The sequence below is a fragment of the Leptosomus discolor genome, chromosome Z (genome assembly GCF_034619465.1).
Source record: "Leptosomus discolor isolate bLepDis1 chromosome Z, bLepDis1.hap2, whole genome shotgun sequence".
NCBI lineage: Eukaryota > Metazoa > Chordata > Aves > Leptosomiformes > Leptosomidae > Leptosomus > Leptosomus discolor.
In genome coordinates, this window is record NC_141419.1 from 23,391,717 (window position 1) to 23,411,332 (window position 19,616).

The 19,616-nt window shown below is 47.4% G+C and overlaps 1 protein-coding gene across 1 annotated transcript; it reads left to right on the forward strand.

Moving 5' to 3' along the window:
- Window positions 1-3,670: 3,670 nt before the first annotated feature.
- Window positions 3,671-13,436, forward strand: LOC104351888 (thioredoxin). Its single transcript, XM_086479591.1, has 5 exons — window positions 3,671-3,804; window positions 9,167-9,271; window positions 9,921-9,980; window positions 10,779-10,844; window positions 13,217-13,436. The coding sequence occupies exons 1-5, from the start codon at window positions 3,781-3,783 to the stop codon at window positions 13,277-13,279; spliced, it is 318 nt and encodes a 105-aa protein (XP_086335717.1). The 5' UTR covers window positions 3,671-3,780; the 3' UTR covers window positions 13,280-13,436.
- Window positions 13,437-19,616: the final 6,180 nt, after the last annotated feature.

Here is a 19,616-nt window from a genome sequence, read left to right on the forward strand (position 1 = left end):
CAGCCCACCCTGGATCTCACTGCTCGATGGCCTTTCCTCCAGCCACCAACACACACTGGCTCACAAAGCAGAAACAACAAAAGCAAGCCCTGGAAAGTAGATCCATGTTTCCAGAGCTCAGCAGGTTTGCTTGCCCTCAGCTGCCAACAAGGAAACACAGCTGGAAAGCCGCTGGCAGAGGCACACATGGGGCTGCAGGAGCATCACACTGGGACCACAGGCCACAGCTCTGGGTCATTCATCCAGATGGATGCCACAATTTAAGCCCTACCTAACTGGTTGTCCTGCCAGGGATCACTGCTGCCCACCTTTCCCACCCTGCCTCCCACCTCTCCTGGCACCTCGGAAAGAACTGAAAACGTAATTTGTTCAGCCTCCAAAACCTCCCACGGGCCTGACCCTGAGCGTACTGAGGTTCACCACCAGCTCCGGACAAAGCCATTCCTTCTACTCTCACCTAACGGGTGACAGAAATCAGCACAAGCAGACTTTTAAAAAATGGATGCCTTCTACCACAGGAGCTTTAAAGATGATTACAAGGGGTCAAATTTTCATTGAATTCCCATCTGGATGTTTCTGAATGTCACAGCATGTGTGGGCTCTCCAAAAATGCAGTCCGTTTTACTGGCCTACATCTAAGTGGTGCTGATTAGTTCACTTGAGGGCACCTAAATTTAGACCTGACAACTTTCTGTTCCCCAGTCTTTCCACACATCAAAGATGTGTAGCAGTTCATTCTTACTCTGCATAGGTGGCATCAGCATTCATCAATATCTCCAGAGCTTTTGCAAGAGAAACTAAGGACTGATTTTTAAAGACTTCACTGTATTTCTACTCTGTCCTTCCTTGAGCCACAGTTCTCTGACTTTAAGGAGCAAGCAAAACCACATTCCTGAATATGGTCTTTAAAAGTGCTTCCTGGTTCCCCTCTGCACTTGCCGAAAGTCTATTGGCTCACCATCCTATCAAGTGACTCCTGGGTATGACACAGCATATAGAAACCTGCTGAAGCACGAAATTCGTTTAATTTCCAACTACCCCACAGTCGACGTGCGTATTTTTAACAGCCACGTTCCCTCTCCAGTGGCTCGAGGGGAGAGAAGTACGTTGCATTTATGGCCGTGAGGAAGGTGGGTGGGAGTGAGGGCACATGACAAGCAAAGGCCTCCATAGTCAAGTGGCTGTGTGCGTGGGACAGCTACAGCACTGTTGAGTTAAACAATGAGACACTCCATAGTTTAAAAAACAAAAAAAATAAAAGAGAGAAAAATACTAAGAAAACAGGGTGTGTTTTCTGGGTGTGTGGTGTTTTTTTTTTCCCAGCCAGAGGACCCACATTCCTCTGTATGATTTTTATTATGTGCTGTCATGATAGTAATGAGTACACTCTAAGAATCAGGCACAGATCACATAAATTATATTACTGTCCAGTTATTTTAGGCTTTCATGCAATAATCCCACAGCACAATTTTGGACTTCAAACTGCTGTACGCCTAAGCCTGTACTTGACTGTAAGCACACCAGGAAGCAAATGGCCGCTGATGGGATCTGAGGACAGGGGGCACGTAGGCACCTCTCCTCGTAGTTCACAAAGGGTTTATCCATCCACGCTTGCCTATAGAAAGCAGCACTAAGGAATTTATTGTCTGGGTGGGTTGTTTCCTTCCTTTGCTTGCACTAGCTTCTGTGAGAGCCAAGCGATTCTAGGCTGAGCTGGGCCGTTCAGGAGCTGGGTTCTGAAGGCAGTCTGGGTTTCTCTTATCGTTTTATCCTGCCCAACAAGAGGTTTCAAAGCAAGGTGCCCTGGCTTATAAGGCTTTCTTGCTTTCCCTATCCTGAGCCAGCTGCAGCAGCCGCACCGCCCCCGAGCAGCACAGGGAATATGCACCAGCCGCCTGTCTGCCACATGGGCACATGGACACAAGGGCAGTGGTGATCAGCTGGAAGAAAAAGCAGAAGCCAGCAGGAGCTACCAAGCCCTCGTGATACTGGTTTTCACCTACAGACATCCTAGCTCCTCTGGTGTTGCCACCAAATAAAAAAGGGGCTGTTCATGTCATGGGACATGCAGCAGAAGCATGGACAGCAGCACCTGAAGTGCTTCAGGTAGGCAAATCCAGGTCTGGAAAGGGCCAGGCAGGAGGCAACCCACTGTAGTGCACACAAAAGTTGCACCCACAAGCAGCAGGAAGAGCAAAGGAGATGGCACCATGAGGTCAGAAAAGAAAGCCTAGTGGTTGTTGTGGTTCTGCTGCTGCAGTAAGCCACACACGCAATAAACTTCCAAAATAAAAACTGACTTATTCTCAGCAGAAATTTCCAACTTAAGAGATCTCCAACACAAATCTCATGGGGCAAGCTTTGAGGTTGTGTGGAGTGTTACCAGCTTTTCAGTGTCCACCACAAACCAAAGCAACATATCAGGGCACATCCTGTTGGGATGGGTTGGTAGCTGTATCCAACCCAAACTGTCTTTTGTTTTCTTTTTTATCCAGGATCTCCCTCAGTCTTCCCATCCTCTGCTCAGGTGCATCCCAGAGCAAACCTTCCACAGGCTGGTAAACTGGCTGCTAAAGCCGCCAGAAATACCCCATTCATGACACACACAAAGCACCAAGTATACCAAAACCTAATACCAGCTTTCCCATGTCCCATGTAGTGGGAGCTGGAGTCAGTAATCCCACACTCCAAAATGAAGCCCAACAGAAGGAAATGAGGGCCCCAACAGTCCCATTTGGCACTCTGGGACAGGCAGTAGTGCACCAGCATGCAGAGCAAAGGACCTCTCCAAAACACAAGAGAACTAAATGAGATAAACGGAAATCTGTTTCCATGACCACATCCCATTGGCTGGGAAAGCTGAAAGGAATTGTTTCTGAAATGACTATTTCTGGTCCTGTCTGATTCCCTCCAAGAGGGGAACTACTAAAGGTGCTGGCAGGGTCCCTGGTTGCTTATACTGATTTTAGCGTTTACCACCGGGCAAGCACTGCTCATGTCAAAGAGCACTTCTGTGCTGCAGAAAGCCCACAGAGGGACAGAGCTGCCCTGCCGCCATGAAATTTAAAAAAAAAAGGGGGGGGGGGAAGGAAAAAATATTATAAAATAAATAAAAGAAAGGGGAAAGCACTCCCATGGTTTATTCCTCCGATCTGACCCTTTCCTGCCTTTCAGCTTTGCAAGCGCCATGCTCCCTCCGCACTGAGGGCAGCGCCAGCGTGGTGTTCGCATGGCGGGGAACCCTGCGAGCTGGGCTGGGGCCGGTGCCTCCGACATACTTCCTGCTCAGCGTTACACAGCACTTTTCCCGGAGTCGCTGGGCTTTTTTTCCTCCGTCGCTGCTGCCCCGTGGCAGCCGGCAGGGATGCCGGGCCCCACCCTCCCCGCGGACGCCGCCGCGCCGGGCAGGGGTCAGGCCGCTGCCGCCAGCCCCCCCCTCCCGCTCCCGCCGCCGCCGGTGCCCGGCCGGGCCCGGCGCCGCGGTGATGGACGCTGCGCGGGCACGCGCCCCCCCCGGCGTCACCCGCGCCCGGGGGAATCCGATCCCCGCGCCACGGGGCGGGGAAGGGGGGGGGGGGGGCGGTGGCTGTCGCCGCGCATGCGCAGTGCGGCACGGCGATGGCCATATAAGGGGAGCCCCGGGGCGGTTCCAGGAGAGCGCGGAGGCGATTGGAGGCGTTGGGTTGGGTGCTAGCGGAGCTGAGCGCAGCTGAGGGGAGCGTAGGGACCAGGCCCTTGGCCGCCTTCTTGCCGTCTAGCCGCCGACCCTGAGCCGTCGCCATGGTGAAGATCGTGGGCAGCCTGGTGAGTCCGATAGGCGCATGGCGGCCGCTGGTGCCGGCCTTACGCTCCTTGCCCTTCCCGCCGCGCAGGGCGCGGTGGGCGGCCTCCTCCGCCGGGAGCCCGCCGAGGGTCGTGTGTGCCTTCCTCTGCCTTGGGCGTGGCGGCCGCCGTGCCCGGGCGGTGCAGCTCTGTCTTCTCCCCGTGAGGAAGGCGGCGAGGTGAGCGTCGCCTCGCCGGCGGGAGGGTAGGGAGCGGGCCTGCTGGGCCGCCAGCGGCGCGCCCGGCTGCCGCGAGACGCTGAGGGGAACAGGTGCCCTTCCTCGGGCCGCCCTGGACCCCGGGGAGGCCTCGGCCCGCGGACGCCGGCCGGTGAGAGCACGTGTGCGCCGGGGACACAGTTTGGGTCCCGGGGCGGCTCGGGCAAGGGGAGCCTGGTTCACCGCTGCGGCGTGAAGGGGGAACCTGGAGGGAAGGCTCGCCGAGACGGAAGGGAGGGGACAAATAACTGTGCGACCTAAAGCCCCATATAGTCAGAATGAGAAGGGAGATGATGCAATTTCATGTTATGACAGATTGTTGCTCGTCTCCCTTTCAAATCTAAAGGAAATGTCATGTTCTAGCTCTCAAACTGATAAGAGGGTGCTACGATACCCAAATTTAGGAGTCCCAGCTCGTCTTACATACTGCCAGTGTGTAGGGGACCAGGTGGCTTAGTAGATGTTGGCCTAAGTTCTAATGTGCTCGGAAAACATGGAACTCCAGTTTTCTTGACTTGAAAAGAATTACTAGAGCCCCTTCTTGTACTTAAGTTACAGGATTTGCTGGCATAAGTATTTCCCTTCTTATGGTGCTGTCTGACTTGTTCAGTATACTAGTGCAGCATGCCATTGTTTGGATGGTTCTGTGAATACAAACATGTCTGTGGCTTTGATACAGAATAGTAAAAGAGCCTAGACCAACACATGGGGAATACTCTACTAGTGATGAAATAGTATGTGGTCTTGTGCATAGCAGCTGGTGTGGTTGACAGGCAACAATAGAGCATTTGTGAGCTGTAGCTTATGAACCCAGATCTGCAAAAACATTCTCTGTACGAACTTAGTGAGCTCTTCAGGAAAAATCCTGTTGGGCTAGTCTTGCATATTGAACTGCTTGAAGTGTCACTTTGATCTGACTGAGGGTCCAGTGAGTGATGCTTTATGGCATCCAGGTTTGTCTTCTAGACTATGCTCTTCTATAGGCAGTTCACTCCATAAATGTAAAGCATGTCAGACTTCCCCTGTGGGACTGCTAAGGTGTTAACATGTGACACATGAGCATACTAATTCTTGTGACCACAGCTTAAATACCTGTGAATGTAGAAAGCTCCTTAAAGTTAAGGTGAATGAAATGCCTTATTGTGCAGGTCCTGGAGGTGGAGTGGTGTTTGAGTTCAACCTGAAATTCTTATTCTGGTTTGCATCTCTTCCCCTTTCCCCTTCTCTGTTTATGAAGGGACAGAAGGGGTGAACTTTTCAGTAAGCTTTGAGGTTTTTGATACAGGCTGGAACGAATTAAAAATGGAGAGCCACTAGACCTGGCTTTGGAGGAAAAGCCTGCTTAACTTAAAGTGGACTAGGCTTCTGCTATCCTCCCAACTATGACCATTGATTAAGTCTGCTGTAGTTAAAAGAACGGTTTTGGTGCTTATCCATGGAGAGCATGGACTCAGCGGTCATGGTGACAAGATGTTAACATCATCAACATCAGCAACAACCAGAGTATTCAAGTAAGTGCAACTAGGATTTCTGGATTAATTCTGTTTTTCAGTAAAGCAGATTTGTATTTTTCTCTGATACAAAAAGGAAAACCCCTTCCACTACCTGCAAAAGCTTCTATGAGTGGCATCTGTAAAGCAGTTTGAACATGACAGCTACCTAGATGTGGCCCCTTTCCTAACACACTTGTTCAGAAACTGACTACCTTCTGAGGAATGGCTACTTTCAGGGTGCTTTACAGGTCCATCTCCAGTCCCTGCTAGTGGACAGTAGGAGCAATACTTCCGCTGGTTTGAGTATATGGCCTTGAGATGGGTGACTCATGTAACAGGGTTTGACTATGGGACGTAATGCCTTTTATAGCAGAAGCTAGTGGGGTATATAAAATGTTAAAAAGCACATGTTGCCGAAGCTTTCGTCTTCACACTAGCTACCTCTCTGAGTCAAAGCAAATATTGAAAACTTGCAGCTTCAGATGCAGATGATAGTTTTAAAGTGGTATGTGTTAGGGAGTTCAGGCAGTTGAACCTTCAGTCTGTTTGTGCTAGCTTCTATATTAAAAAACCCCACTAAATTATATAGTAACCATGGGCAGTCAGCTGATGACTGGGTTAATCTAAGTTCAAGGGTGGCTTGATATGTGTTAGAAATCATGTTTATAACTAAGGTCAACACCATCTGGCAGAGTTGATTAAAGCTATTTTATCTATTGCAGAGAGGACTAGACTCCTTTCAGCACTGTCTGTGTTCATAGCCTCCATTTTGAGGTATTACCTGGTGCTGGGAATCCCTGATGCACTAGGGGCTTTTCATTATTAGAGCCTTTTCCCTTACTTGGCCTTTGGAAACAGGTCTGCTACCAGTGCATTTGGTGAATGCAGCACGAGCCTTTCTGCTGGAGGGCCATACAACCAAAATGAGTCTTGCATGTGCTCAGGGAGGTTGTAGTTAAATGTTCAAAAAAAAAAAACCAAACAGCCAACTAGCCAAATGTTTCCCCTAGTAAGGTGCTACCTGAAGAAAATACTGGTTAAAGCTATAAGATCCTCTAACAGTGTGACCAGATAGTCTTGTGGTGGGAGGTTCCGCTTCTGTTAACAAAGATGATGTGGGTTTTGTATGAAAGCTTGTCACTTCACAGTTAACATGAAAGACAGCTATGGAGGTCAATCAGACAGGTCAACTAGCTTGCTTTGCCCCCACTGCTGTCATCCTTCCTCCAGGGAAACTAAGCTTTCTGAAAACTTTCAGGACTTCTCCCTAGTTCAATATTTTGTTTAACTTGCAAGAGTAAGCACCTTTGGACCCTGCATCTCTTTCACTCTCCTGCAGCAATTTTAGCTGATACTAGACATAACACCTGATTGTAGTCAGGACCAGCTCTCCAGTGGTGTATGTAGGTGTCATGCCCTCCGACTTTCCCTTTGTTCTGTGCAATAGCAAACCTGGTGTGTGTGGCCGTATGATGGCCACATCCCAGGGCTGAAGCTACTTTTGCAGAACACAGTAATTATGCAGCTGGATGGAGACTTATGGGTAAGAAGAGGATGGTCTAACTGGCAGGTGCAGGAAGTGGAATCAGAGAAGAGCTGGTGATGTTACAGTGCAGAGGTGTGAGAAGCTATACCAAAAACCAAGCTGTAGTATCTGAAGGTGGGAAGGAGTGAGGCTTGACTGAGGAACCTGTGGTATAAGTAGCTGTAGGGAGCAGGTAGCATGGATTGCTATGTGCAGGGACATTGAGCTTTGGTGGGAATGGGGTACTTCTGGGATTAGGGTGCAGAGATGCATACTGTGGAAGCAGAGGAGCAGGGGAAGGTGGAGAGACAGGAAGACTTACTGTTCCCATCTCCTTCAGACTGAGAGTAGATGGTGCAGAACATTAGCTACTGATGTTACAGCAGACTAGACTGTGAATATCCAAGATGTAAGGATGGAAGAACTCAGTATGTGAAGGTTGTGCTTCTGAAGGTAGCTACATTGGGAGTGAAAATGGCGTATTAACAGGGAGATGTGATGCTGGGTGTATTTGAAGTTACAGGAAGTTATGAAGACTTTCACATGGGTTCATACATAAGGATACTGATGCAGGACCCTTTGCTTCCTTGTTAAATATACTTGTGACCAGTTTGATGGTGTGCACTCTTGGCTCCTCATCTGCATGGCCCTCTCCAATGGGGGGGGGGGGGGAATAACTTACTAGACTCCAGTCCAGCTGGCTGTGGCTGATTGCAGAAGCTGGTGTCACTTAGTTAACTCCTGCACCGCAAAACCAACCACTGAGTACGTGCAGCAGTAACTGTATTGCTTTCAGTTAGCTGTTGCTGACAGAACTCTAATGCTCTGGTCTGTTAAGTAGGGGAGAGTGAAGCAGCTATATTTTATATGCATAAACTGAAATGGAGTTTATATTAACAGCTCCCATGAAGCTTGTATTGCTATGAGAGCAAAATTGGGGAATGTTGAAGTGGCTTGTACTTGCTTGGGAAAAGACACTGATTAGCATTTTCTACTTCTGCCCAAGACACTTCTTTCCCTCTTGTTAGGATGACAGTATTTATTGCTTTTAATGTCTTTCAATTCTGTTAAAACACATTTTTTCACGAGAAAGCGTGGTTAATGGCATGTAAAGAGCTCAAAATTCCAAAGAACATTGTCCAAAAATGATTGGTGTGACTAAGGGCAACAAACAGACTCAAAGCTCTAAATAAGTACTGGGTGTTACTTGTGTAGTCTGTATGTGTTGCTTTGGCCAGTGATGTTACATGTGGGCTTGCTTGACAAAATAGGTAAAATAGCTATCTTACGAGGTTGTGTCTATGTTTAGCCTGTACCATCACCTGTTGAACCCCTACCAGCCAGGGAGGGGAATCAGGGAAAAAGGAGAGCAGACCTGTGGGTAGAAGTGCAGCAGATTTGATGAGAACACCACCAATACCAACAGAAATATGCTGAGCCAAATGAATATGCAGTTGTCAGTCTACTGGAGAGCAGTCTTCAGAAGCCAGAGGAGAAGCAGGAGGAACCCTAGCAGGAGCCCCACAGGAACTCCCCTTCCTCAGCCAACCTTCCCCTTTTATAATGACCATGACATTATGGTATGGGCTATACCTGTAACTAACTCAGGTCATTTTGATGTTAGCCATTGATTGAAAAAGGCATGAAACTGAAGGAGTGTACAGAGGTTTGTGTCCCTTTTGAATTCTGCAGAGGAAAGTCTGTCCCAGAAGAAAATGGAAGGCTTCCTGCCAAGACAGAAATTAGAAAATGGATTATTAAAAACCGTGAGGAAAACTTTCAGAGAGTAACATTAAACAGAACTGCCAGAGTTGAGCACTGTAGGCTAGATGAATTCCTAGCTTATGCTTCCACAATTCAATGAGTTGGGTTGACTGAGCATTGTGGTCTTTTCTAATTCAAGAGCCATAAGACACCAACTGATGCTAGTGCTGATGAACGCAGTTCATACTGAAGCACTTACTTGATGGTACAAATACACAGTGAAGTGTTTAAAGAGCTGCCAACACAGTGTGTTAGGGCTGAGAGCAAGCTAGCTTCGGGATTAGTCTAAATTGTTGTGCGAATGAGCAGAAAAATCATTAATGTGTTCAATTCTTTTCTTATAGTCTGAATTTGAGTCAGAACTGAAATCTGCTGGAGAGAAGCTTATAGTAGTTGATTTCTCTGCTGCATGGTGTGGACCATGCAGAATTATCAAGCCCTTTTTCCACGTAAGTAGCCTTTGTGTCTTCGTTGGCAACTGTATTAAAGTATATACAAATGTTTTAGTGCTGCTTGACAGTAACATGGAGGAAACTTCCTTTCGCCGTATGTGATTGCTAGTTTTTTCTGGAAAAGGGAGAAGTCACAGAAATAACTACTTTGAGACTATCAAGTTAAATATACTGATGTTTGACACATCTGGGAGCTCAAATGTGATTTGACTGGTGTGCTAATGCTTACGTGCATCTCAGGTCTGTAGGTACCTAACAGTTGCATTGCCTCAAGAGGTGGGATATGGAGTGGAGTGCTTATCCTTCTGTTCACAGTTATTGTAATCACTCCAGCTGTGTTTAGGTGGCAATATTATCTCCTGGTAAAGTATGAGATAGGCTGTAGCATCTTTCAGTGAGCAGCTGAAGGCTATGTCTTATGATATTTGAGTCTTCGCTGTGGGGAGTATGTTTCATTAAGTTTCAACAGACTCTTCCAAGTATTGGAGCAGAAAATAAAATCTTTGCTCTGGTCAGTAAAATAGCTGCTTTAAGGTAACAAGGTAGGTTTAACTGGGAAGGGTAAGCAGCACCAGCTTTACATTAATGTGTCTATTAAAAGAAAGTTTTCCTGGAACACTAACTGCATTTTCTTATTTCATTCTAGAGTTTGAGTGAGAAGTATGGTGATGTGGTGTTCATCGAAATTGATGTGGATGATGCCCAGGTATGGTCTGGGGTGATGCTGAGGGAGGGCAGCTAATGAGTTCCACGCAAGTGACAATCAGAAACATTTTTTTTAAAAAAAGTCTGTGCAGATACTGAGAGATTAGTTCAGCTTTAAGAAGCAGAGATAGAGGTTTTACACTTATACTGGAAAGAGTGATTCTTTTTTTTAGAGGACACCTGAACAAAACAAACTGCCTTGGTTATCTGCACACTTGAAGCCTGATGGCATGTGTTGGGTAACTTGGGAGTACTGATCCTCTGCTTTGGGAGGGAGTGTTAGTCTAAGGCCTTAAGCTACTTTGATGCAGTCTTCCCTAAAAACCTTGGCTCACGACTGTCTGGTGATCTGTGTGGTCTCTCCACTGCTTCTGGCAGTGTTTCCTTTCATGTCTGAAGTGCAACAGATGTCTGCTGCATAGCAGTTCCAGCAGTGTTGAATAGGTACTTGAACAATGATGGTTTGAAACACAAGAGTTGCCATAGGGCTTTTAAGCCTTAAAAATAGTCATCTCTGTTTTGATGCAGAGGTCTGGTTTTTGCAAACACAGAGTACAGGTGTAGTAAATGCCTTTGCTATTGCATGAATTAAATGGTGAAGGGAGGATCTTTCAGGCTTGCTTCAGGGAGATGTTAACACTATGCTGGTTTTGCTAGTGATGGACTACTAGAGGTGCTTTTGCTTTATTTTGGGCAATAATGTCTTTGTCCAGTCACCTAAACAAAAGGCAACTGGTGGGTCCTAAATTTAACATCTTTCACGCATGCACAGCTGAAGATTGTTTTCTGTCTTTTCCAGGACGTTGCTACACACTGTGATGTGAAATGCATGCCCACATTCCAGTTCTATAAGAATGGACAGAAGGTAGGCTCTGCTCTTTTGGAACCAGAGCAGGCAAGCTAAAACACTTGAAAGAAGGTTGGGGATGTTAGACTACGTAGCCTGCTTTCTCTTGATAATGTATCTGTGGCACCACTGGCATTAAGACATTCCTGAGTGAGCAAGTTGATCTTTGTGCTGCAGCAAATGTGACATGGACCAGCAGTTAAGTGATGAGGCAAACCCTGTTGTTCACAGGTAGAGAACTGAGTGTTACAGGTCAGTCTTGCAGGCAGAGCTTCATGGGAGATTAGTGGGGTTAAATGTAAGGGTTGAGACTGCTAGTCTGTCTGTGTAGCACCCTACTTTTTACTGATCTTGGTTAGTATTTGTTCTCTGTATGCAGATCACGCTGAAGCAGAGACATGACTATGTGCCTAGGGAATCCCACCCAAATGGAAGTCTAATGCTGTTGAATATACATACAGCTGAAACAACTGCTGGGATGCTTTTACATAGAGGCTGTGTAACCTGTGAAGTGGAGGTCCTGTCCCTGTTGGAGGACTGAACAGACTTCTTGTGCCTGCTCTGCCAAGGGGTGGATAAGATCACAGAACCACAGAATCACACAGATCTCAAAAGATCATCTAGTCCAACCCCACTATCAGAGCAGGATCACCTAGAGCAGGTCACACAGGAACACATCCAGGCAGGTTTTGAATGTCTTCAGAGAAGGAGACTCCACAACCTCTCTGGGCAGCCTGTTCCAGGGCTCTGTCACCCTCACAGGGAAAAAGTTTTCCCTTATCTTAATGTGGAACCTCCTGTGCTCCAGCTTGCACCCGTTGCCCCTTGTCCTGTCATTGGACATCACCGAGAAGAGCCCGGCTCCATCCTCCTGACACTCGCCCTTTTCGTATCTATAAACTCCTCAGTCTTCTCTTCTCCAAGCTCAAGAGACCCAGCTCCCTCAGCCTTTCATCATCAGGGAGATGTTCCACCCCCTTAATCACCTTTGTGGCTCTGCGCTGGGCTCTTTCAAGCGGTTCCCTGTCGTTCTTGGACTGAGGGGCCCATAACTGGACACACTATTCCAGAGGCGGTCTCACCAGGGCAGAGTAGAGGAGGAGGAGAACCTCTCTTGACCTACTGACCACAGCCCTTCTAATACACCCCAGGATGCCTTTGGCCTTCTTGGCCACGAGGGCACCTTGCTGGCTCATGGCTGTCCTGCTGTCCACCGGGACCCCCAGGTCCCGTTCCCCTACGCTGCTCTCTAGCAGCTAAGTCCCCAGCCTATACTGGTACATGGGGTTGTTCTTTCCCAGATGCAAGACTTTACACCTTGTTGTTGCCCTTGTTGTATTTCATTAAATTTCTCCCTGCCCAGCTCTCCAGCCTGCCCCAGGTGTCGCTGAATGGCAGCACAGCCTTCTGGTGTGTCAGCCACTCCTCCCAGTTTTGTCATGCACAACATGCTCTGACAGCATAGTGGACTGCTTCTGCAGTTGTGAATGGCTGGCTGAACTAAAGAATTGCTGAGCTGCATGTGTTCTCAGGCTTTTAGTTTGCCAAGCAAACTGAAGTTTGGTTTTTCTAAAGTAAAACAGTGCCTGGATGGAAGTTTCATGGCTGAAGGCAATAGAATTGCACTTTGAAAAATGAGTATCAGACCTTCAGTTCAATTCACTGTGGAGCCAAGTCATTACTAATAGTGAACCTTCGACAGTTTCCTCAGGGTAAACTTACGCAGCTTCACAATGTAATTGGAAGAATTATGATGATGTGACAGTGTGTGAAGGTGATAGGCTTAAACCTGTTGTGTGGCTTTTTATTTTGGGTGACTTGGGCAGTTCTCTGGACACATGAGTATCAAGGTGGCATGTAATGTAGTCTGCTCTGTACCTTGTGCCCCTGTAGGTACTGGAAGACAGAGCCACTGGTTTTGACACATAAATGTTGCCTTTATCTTTCTGTTGTGTAAGTTGCAACAAGGACAGTTCTCACAGGAGAAGCGAGGCTCAGGGGTAGGTCATTTGGAGTGGTCCTTCTAGAATTTGATTGGCCAGGGTCCTGAGCAACTCTGAGCTGCCTGTGCTGCACAGTGACCTCCAGAGTCTTCAAGCCTGTATTTGAGTCTTACAGAGCATTGGTTCAGGATCAGTTGTCTTGTCCCTTGCTTTATGCATAGAAGGCTCTAGCAGTGGTAGTGATTCTGGATAGATGCTTTTCTCAATTTTTGTGGCTTGAGTGGGAGGTGAAGAGATGAACATCTGCAAAATACTCCCTGTTTTGGGGGTGAAAAAAAATCTTAAGTTGTAGCAGAGTTGAACAGGTGTGTGAGTGTCTGGATGCTATGCAACTAATGTTATGAAGCATTGAATGCAGCAGTTCTAAAAATCAATCTTTCTTTACAGGTGGAGGAGTTCTCTGGGGCCAATAAAGAGAAGCTGGAAGAGACCATTAAAAGTCTAGTCTAATCTCCAGCCATGGAGACTTTGAAGCCTGACTGCTTCGGCTAAATTATAGCCTGTAACTTTTCTACTTCAAAAAAAATCTAAACAAGCTAGCTAGGTTAAGTGGTGGAAACTCTCCTCTTGATCATGTAAATGAGTACAATAAAGTGTAAATGCTTCATTTTTGGAGATTGCCCTGTGTTTGAATGAAAATGTGAGGAATTTAATAATGTCATTATAAGGTGTCAGGTTCTGTGTTAAAGGAGTACTGTCTGGATACACTCTTTTCAGACACAACCTGGTGTATTGCTGTGGGTGAGAAATTGTGTTGCATGGGATAGCAATAACAGTTGCTTTAGGAGAAGTCTACTGCCACCTTACTTGGGTGGTAGTCACCAGGCTATGATCTGTAGAGTGGCAGTCTGTCTTGCAGATACAGAAAGGGGAGTTTGGGAGTAGTAAAAAAGAGGGTGGATCAATTATTACTTTTGTTACCCCATTTTAGCTACAGATTCTTTTAAAATTTGTCAAGCTTCACTTTAGACTTCAAAGCTAGGACTTGGCTGTGTATTATAAACCAGAAAAAAATACCGGTCCATGGTAGGACTTGGAACTGCTGCATTTTTGCCTTTCCAGTTTTGCCTTGTCACTGGTGCACCTTCTGGTTCTAGTAGTAGCAAAGTATGCTTAGTCTTTGAGTTGGGCTGCTTTGTTCCTAGGCAATAGTCTGGAACAGATGACTGAAGAGCTAAAACTTGTAGTGTCTTAAGCCCAAGGTAATTTATATATATTTTTTTGTCATCTTCATTTGACTGCAATATTGCATTTGAACATGCTGGACAGTAAACTAGACTCTGCAGTCCTCCAAACGTGCATCGGGTTGTCTAGGTTAATGCTGACCTGCCAGCCTCTGTGTATCATACAACTACTCTTCCCAGAGTTACCAAGAAGAACTGTGTTTTTCTACCATATCAAAGTGGCTTTCTTTCTGGCTTGGGTGTTGTCCTGGGTAAGAATCCAGTAAATAAGGAAGCAGAGCTGTAGCTAGCAGCTATCCCTAATGCTGTGGTTAGGGTGAGGTGAGCTGTGCTGCTCATTGAGTATCACTGATGAAAAGGCAAGACTTCTCCTGCTCTGTATGCAGACAATGTGGAATGAGTGAGCTGCTTGTCTTTGTGGTAGGGAGCTCATGTGTGACTCAGCCTTATGCTCATTTCACAAGCATGCATGAATTTCCTGGCTCTTGAGGACTGGGGGCCTTCAACAGCTTGCTGCATATGTTCCCTATTTGAAACAAGACTTCTATAGTCCAAGAAGTGACCACACCCTTTATTTATAGAGGATGAGCCATCAAGGATCTTGGATGTAAGCTCTGGGCTGTGATTATGTGATAAGAAGGACATGCAAAGTGTTTTCTGTGCAGCTGTGGCTATTTGATGGAGAGGAGTGCAGCTGTGTTTAAAGGATGGTTCACAGGTAAGTAGGAAACCACCACCCGAAGTGGTGCCGTGGATGGACTTGTGGGGAAGAGTAACATGAAGCGAGAGCAAGGATGCACCATTAACATTACACCATCTGTAAACAAGCATTGCTTTTAGAAGCAGTTGCTGGGAGGCCTGGTTGTTCCTTCTGGGCAGTAGTTAAGAGCAAGAAAAGTTTAAAAAAATCCGTGGTGGAAAGTCTAGGTGAAGTTCAATAGGAACACCTAACATCCACCTGCATCCTAAAGAAATAAGGAGGATGCGAAGATGTACTGCAACATTATTTCTGCTGAGGTGAAGCCAGATGAGGCTGTTGCCTACTACAGCTAGGAAATGCTGGTCATGCATTGAGTTTGACTTAACGCTTTGTTTACTCTGTTAATAAGATGCCACTCCACAGTAGCTTTGAAGGATCCAGGTGACAAAAGTGCCTGGAAATTCAAGATGGTATTGGGAGCAATCAGAAAGGCTGGGATAATTCTTGTGCTGAAACTGGGAGTGCAAAGCAGTTCTTAGAAGTGCAATGAGTCTCTGGCTTCCTGTGCTGCTTTATCTTCCTGTTCTGAGAACTGGCATGTAGGCAGAGTGATGAAAATAGCTTTCATGGCCTTATTTGACAGGAGATGTTACTTTAAGGCTTGGCTCTCTGAGGAATAGACAGTGAGGATCTGAAAGCAAACTTTCCCTTTAAAGGAACCAGCAAGCGTATTCTCTTTGAATGTGTAGTTATGCCAGAATCTGAGTGTTTGAAGTTGGTCCTTGTGGTGGATGGAAAGTAAAGCCTAATGGCTGTACCTAGCTGAGATGCAAGGAGCCTCTGTTCCTACAGCAACAGTGCCCCTGCTGGGTGGAGAGAGTACCAGTTCAAGATGGGAACTGGACAAGTCTTCCAACCAGCAAGAACATGGGGGTTTGTCCTTTAACATAACCTAGATATAGCAAATAAAGGTTTTGCCCTAAATGGAGGGGGTACAAGTAACCTTGCTGAAAACCTGGGCTGCATGCCCTGCCATGTAGGTGTGAAGTAATACCCTGGAGAGTTAGTTCAGTGGGTTCATTTTTTTGTTTTTCATGTGAAGGAGTGAGACCAGTATTGCCACACACCAGACAGCAGTGCAGAGGAGTCACTCCTTTGTTGAACTGATCTGCTGTTGGCATGAACAGAACTGAGTGCTTTGACCCAGTGGTCTGAAAAGATGCCCATAAGAGGGAAGTGGTAGATGGCCAACAGGCTTGAATGTTTGGAAGAAACTCTATGTACATGGCAGAGAAGAAACAACACAATACAACTTTCTTCTGGAAGTAAGGGCTTCAGGAAGAACTGCTGCCCTCAGGTAATGACTGCAGTCTTTCATTTGGCTGGGATCTGTGCCTTGCTGTCAAACTGGTGGAGCAGGATGTTTTTGTCTGCAGGCCTGTTACACAGCTTGCTTTCTTAGGGTGGGCTGGCCAACAGGAGGAGAAGTACTTCCTTGAGCACAGTAATCGGAACATGTGGCTGGAATAACTAGGCTCAATGAGAGAGGGCTGACTGTTGTGAAAGGGGGTGCCAAGGGGTCACAAGTGAGTGGGCAGGGGAAATGTGTGTGATCAGACTGCAATGAAATAGTGATGCTCCTTAACTCCATCCGTGTATTCTGAAACTGCTGTTGTGCACTTGGGGAAGGATTCTCTTAACCACCTGCACATCTCCTCTGCATCTTCTCTTGCAGCAGTCTAGCCGAACTTCCAACTCCAGCTAACCATCTGTTTATCATTTCCTTGACATGAAGTTAGACTTGGAATCCCCCCTTGAATGATTCCAATAAGAGTATTTGTAATTACTCTAAATTCCTACTCTTCATTAATCTGAACTAGCTGAATCTAGCAAGGACAAAAACCAACTTGGATTGTTTTAACAATGCCAAGAAACTGGCATAGCAGCTCCTCTGTGCTGTGCTCTGACATGCAACTTTCAGCCCCCCCAAGGAACTGTCTTGAGGAATATGCTGGTGAAATCTTGGCCAGACTAACTCTGTAGTGCTGGCCCCTGACCCTTGGTGAGATGTGGGAGAGACAGACTGGTGGGTTGACCTTTGCTAGCTGCCAGGTTCCCACCAAGCCCCTCCTATCACTTCCTGTCCTCAGCAGGACAGAGGAAGAAAATTACAGAAAAGCTTGTGGCTGGAGAGAAGGACAGAGGGATCACTCAGCAATTAGTCACAGGCAAAACAGACTCAACTTGGAGAAGTGGATTTACTGCAATTAAACAGAATGGGATAATAAGAAATAAGAACAAACCTGTAAACACATTCCCCTACCTCTCCTTTATTTCCAGGACAAATTTCACTCCTGGCTCTTCCACCTCCCCACCCCTGGGTGGCACAGGGGGATGGGGGTTATGGTCAGTTCATAACACTTCATCTCTGCTGCTCCTTCCTCCCCATCCTCTTCCCCATGTTCCAGTGGAGGGGTCTTTATGGGCTGCAGATGGACATCTGCTGCACTGTGGACCTCCATGGGCAAGGGGACAGCCTATGTCACCATGGTCTTCACCACAGGTTGCAGGGGAATATGTGCTCCTCGCCCTCCGTCACTGACCTTGGTGTCTGCAGGGTGGTTTTTCTCACATACTCTTGTTCCTCTCTCCCTGCTGCTGCTGTGTAGGTTGGGGGGGGCGGGGTTTACGCTTTCTCAAATGTGTTCTTGCAAATGGCTCAGCTTTGGCCAGCAGTAGCTCCTTCTTGGAGCTGGCTGTTGCTGGCTCTGTCTGATGTGGTGGCAGCTTCTAGTGTCTCCTCACAGAAGCCACCCCTACAGCGCCCCCCTCCCCCCCCAAACCTTCACATGTGAACTTAATACACAGACATGCGGACACAGGCGATCAGGGCTGAGAGGGCACCGAGCGTAGGGGCCTGCTCTTCATCTGAATCAGTAACTGTACACCAACTCTGCCCCAGCTGCTGGAACTCTTATCTGTAGGTCCTCCTCAGTCATGACGCTGAGCACAACGTGGAAGAGTCTCATAAGGAGCCCTGGGGAAGCAGTCGGCACTGTATGTAGTTTAGCTGAGCAGAGGTTGAACCATACTGTGGCATCCTTATTTTCAATGGTGGTTTCATGCAGGTAAGAAGCATATGCAGCCATATGGCTCTGGATTTGGTAAGGATCAACTACATGAGTTTGAGGAACTTGAAAAAATCTTGCGGAGATGTCAGGGGAGCACATCCACATGAAATGCTCTTTTTTCCTCCTCTGGAGAGAGAAAGCTGAGATTGTCCAGGTGGGTAGATAGAGAAGGTGAAGAATGCATGGGAGCTGCGTGAAGTCTGCCTCCTTCAGCTGACAAAGACAAATTTGTGACATGCAAATCTCCACAAGGTGGCAGTGGCTGTCTGTTATATGTATATTTGTACACACACTGGCTGTTTCCCCTCTGACAGCACTGGGGTGATGGTAGTATCTCTAGGTAATGGGCTAGAAGAGGATGCATGGTGGGTGGGTTCCTGCTATCCACGTGGCACCATCTGCCTGGCCCTCATAAACTGGAGCATCTGGGATGAAGTGGATGTGGCAGAGGTGTGAACAGACTAGGGAGGTGGAGAAGCCAGGTATTGGGTCTAACTGCATCTGTGGAGGAAGATGTTTAGACCAGGCTTGGGTCATCCCCCCTCCATTTGAGTCAGTCCATGACACTTCCTCGGGGAAGCAATCAAGTCTGTTTTTCACCTTTCTTTGCATCTGTTTCTAGGTCCTCTGAGGGAAGAGCAGGACTGGCACCATGAAGAGTCCTTGGAACTGTGAAGCCTGCTGATAAGGGAAAGGCAGTGGTCAGTTTTAGCACTGCTTAGCAGGATGGCCCCAAAGGCTTCCAGCTTACTAGGAAGCAGAGCCTGTGCCAGCTAGTGATGAGGGGCTGAGGAGGGGTACAGGAGGTGTCTCCCCACACTGTATATATTTGCCAGCAGCAAGCTAAGCTGTGAGGGGCCTGTTTGGAGCTGCTGCTGTCTAGCTGCGTGGGGGTGTGAGAGATGAACAGCTACAGTCAGGGGTGGTGGGAGCAAAGGCTCTGAGGTGCATCTTGCTCGCTGCAGTACAGGCTGCATCAGAGATGCTGGGGGGTTTAAGGCTGGATTTGATTGAGCTGGGGAACAGGGCTCACACGAGAATACACACTGGCTGTGCTGTGTTGTTGTGACCCCTCCTGTGTGCACCCATGCTGGAGTACCAGGAGAGAAGCTCAGTAGGCAGCAATGCACTCCAGGAATAGCTTCTGGGTTTCAGCAACACACAACTTTTTGCAGTAATTCCCAGGGCTTCCTGAGGCCACCCTTGGTGTGGCAGGCTGTGGTGAACTCCTCAAGGCTGGTCCCTGCTGTGTCCTGAGCTCAGGCAGGTCATTGCTACCAGCCCTAGCTTGAATTTGCTTAGGAACAGGGCACAAAAGGTGCAATATTTATTAGACTGGAACACTTCTAGAGACTGTTTCATTTTGCACAAGCAAGCATAGAGCATTAAGTGGCTAAACCACTACTCTAGAAATAGTGATATGTATAAATGAAGAGCTATTTAGCCAACAGATGATGAAGTCTGCAGCTGTTTACATTTGAAGTTATTAAATAAACTCTTCCTCTTGCTCTGACGTATTATATTCTCAGTGAACTGGGATCCTAAACAGCCTCAGAAATCCCACTGTCAAGCCTACTTGCTAAGTGTAACTTGGGTAGAGGCACAGACATGGCCATGTGGACTGAAGAAAACCAGCACAGAAAGACCAGAGGTGACTGTCACCACAGCCCCAGCTGCAGGGCCACTGAGGAATGGGCACTACACCCTGGGCAGAGCTGCTACCCTTTTACCTTTGCAGATGCACGCAACAGAGGATTTAAAAGTGCCAAGGC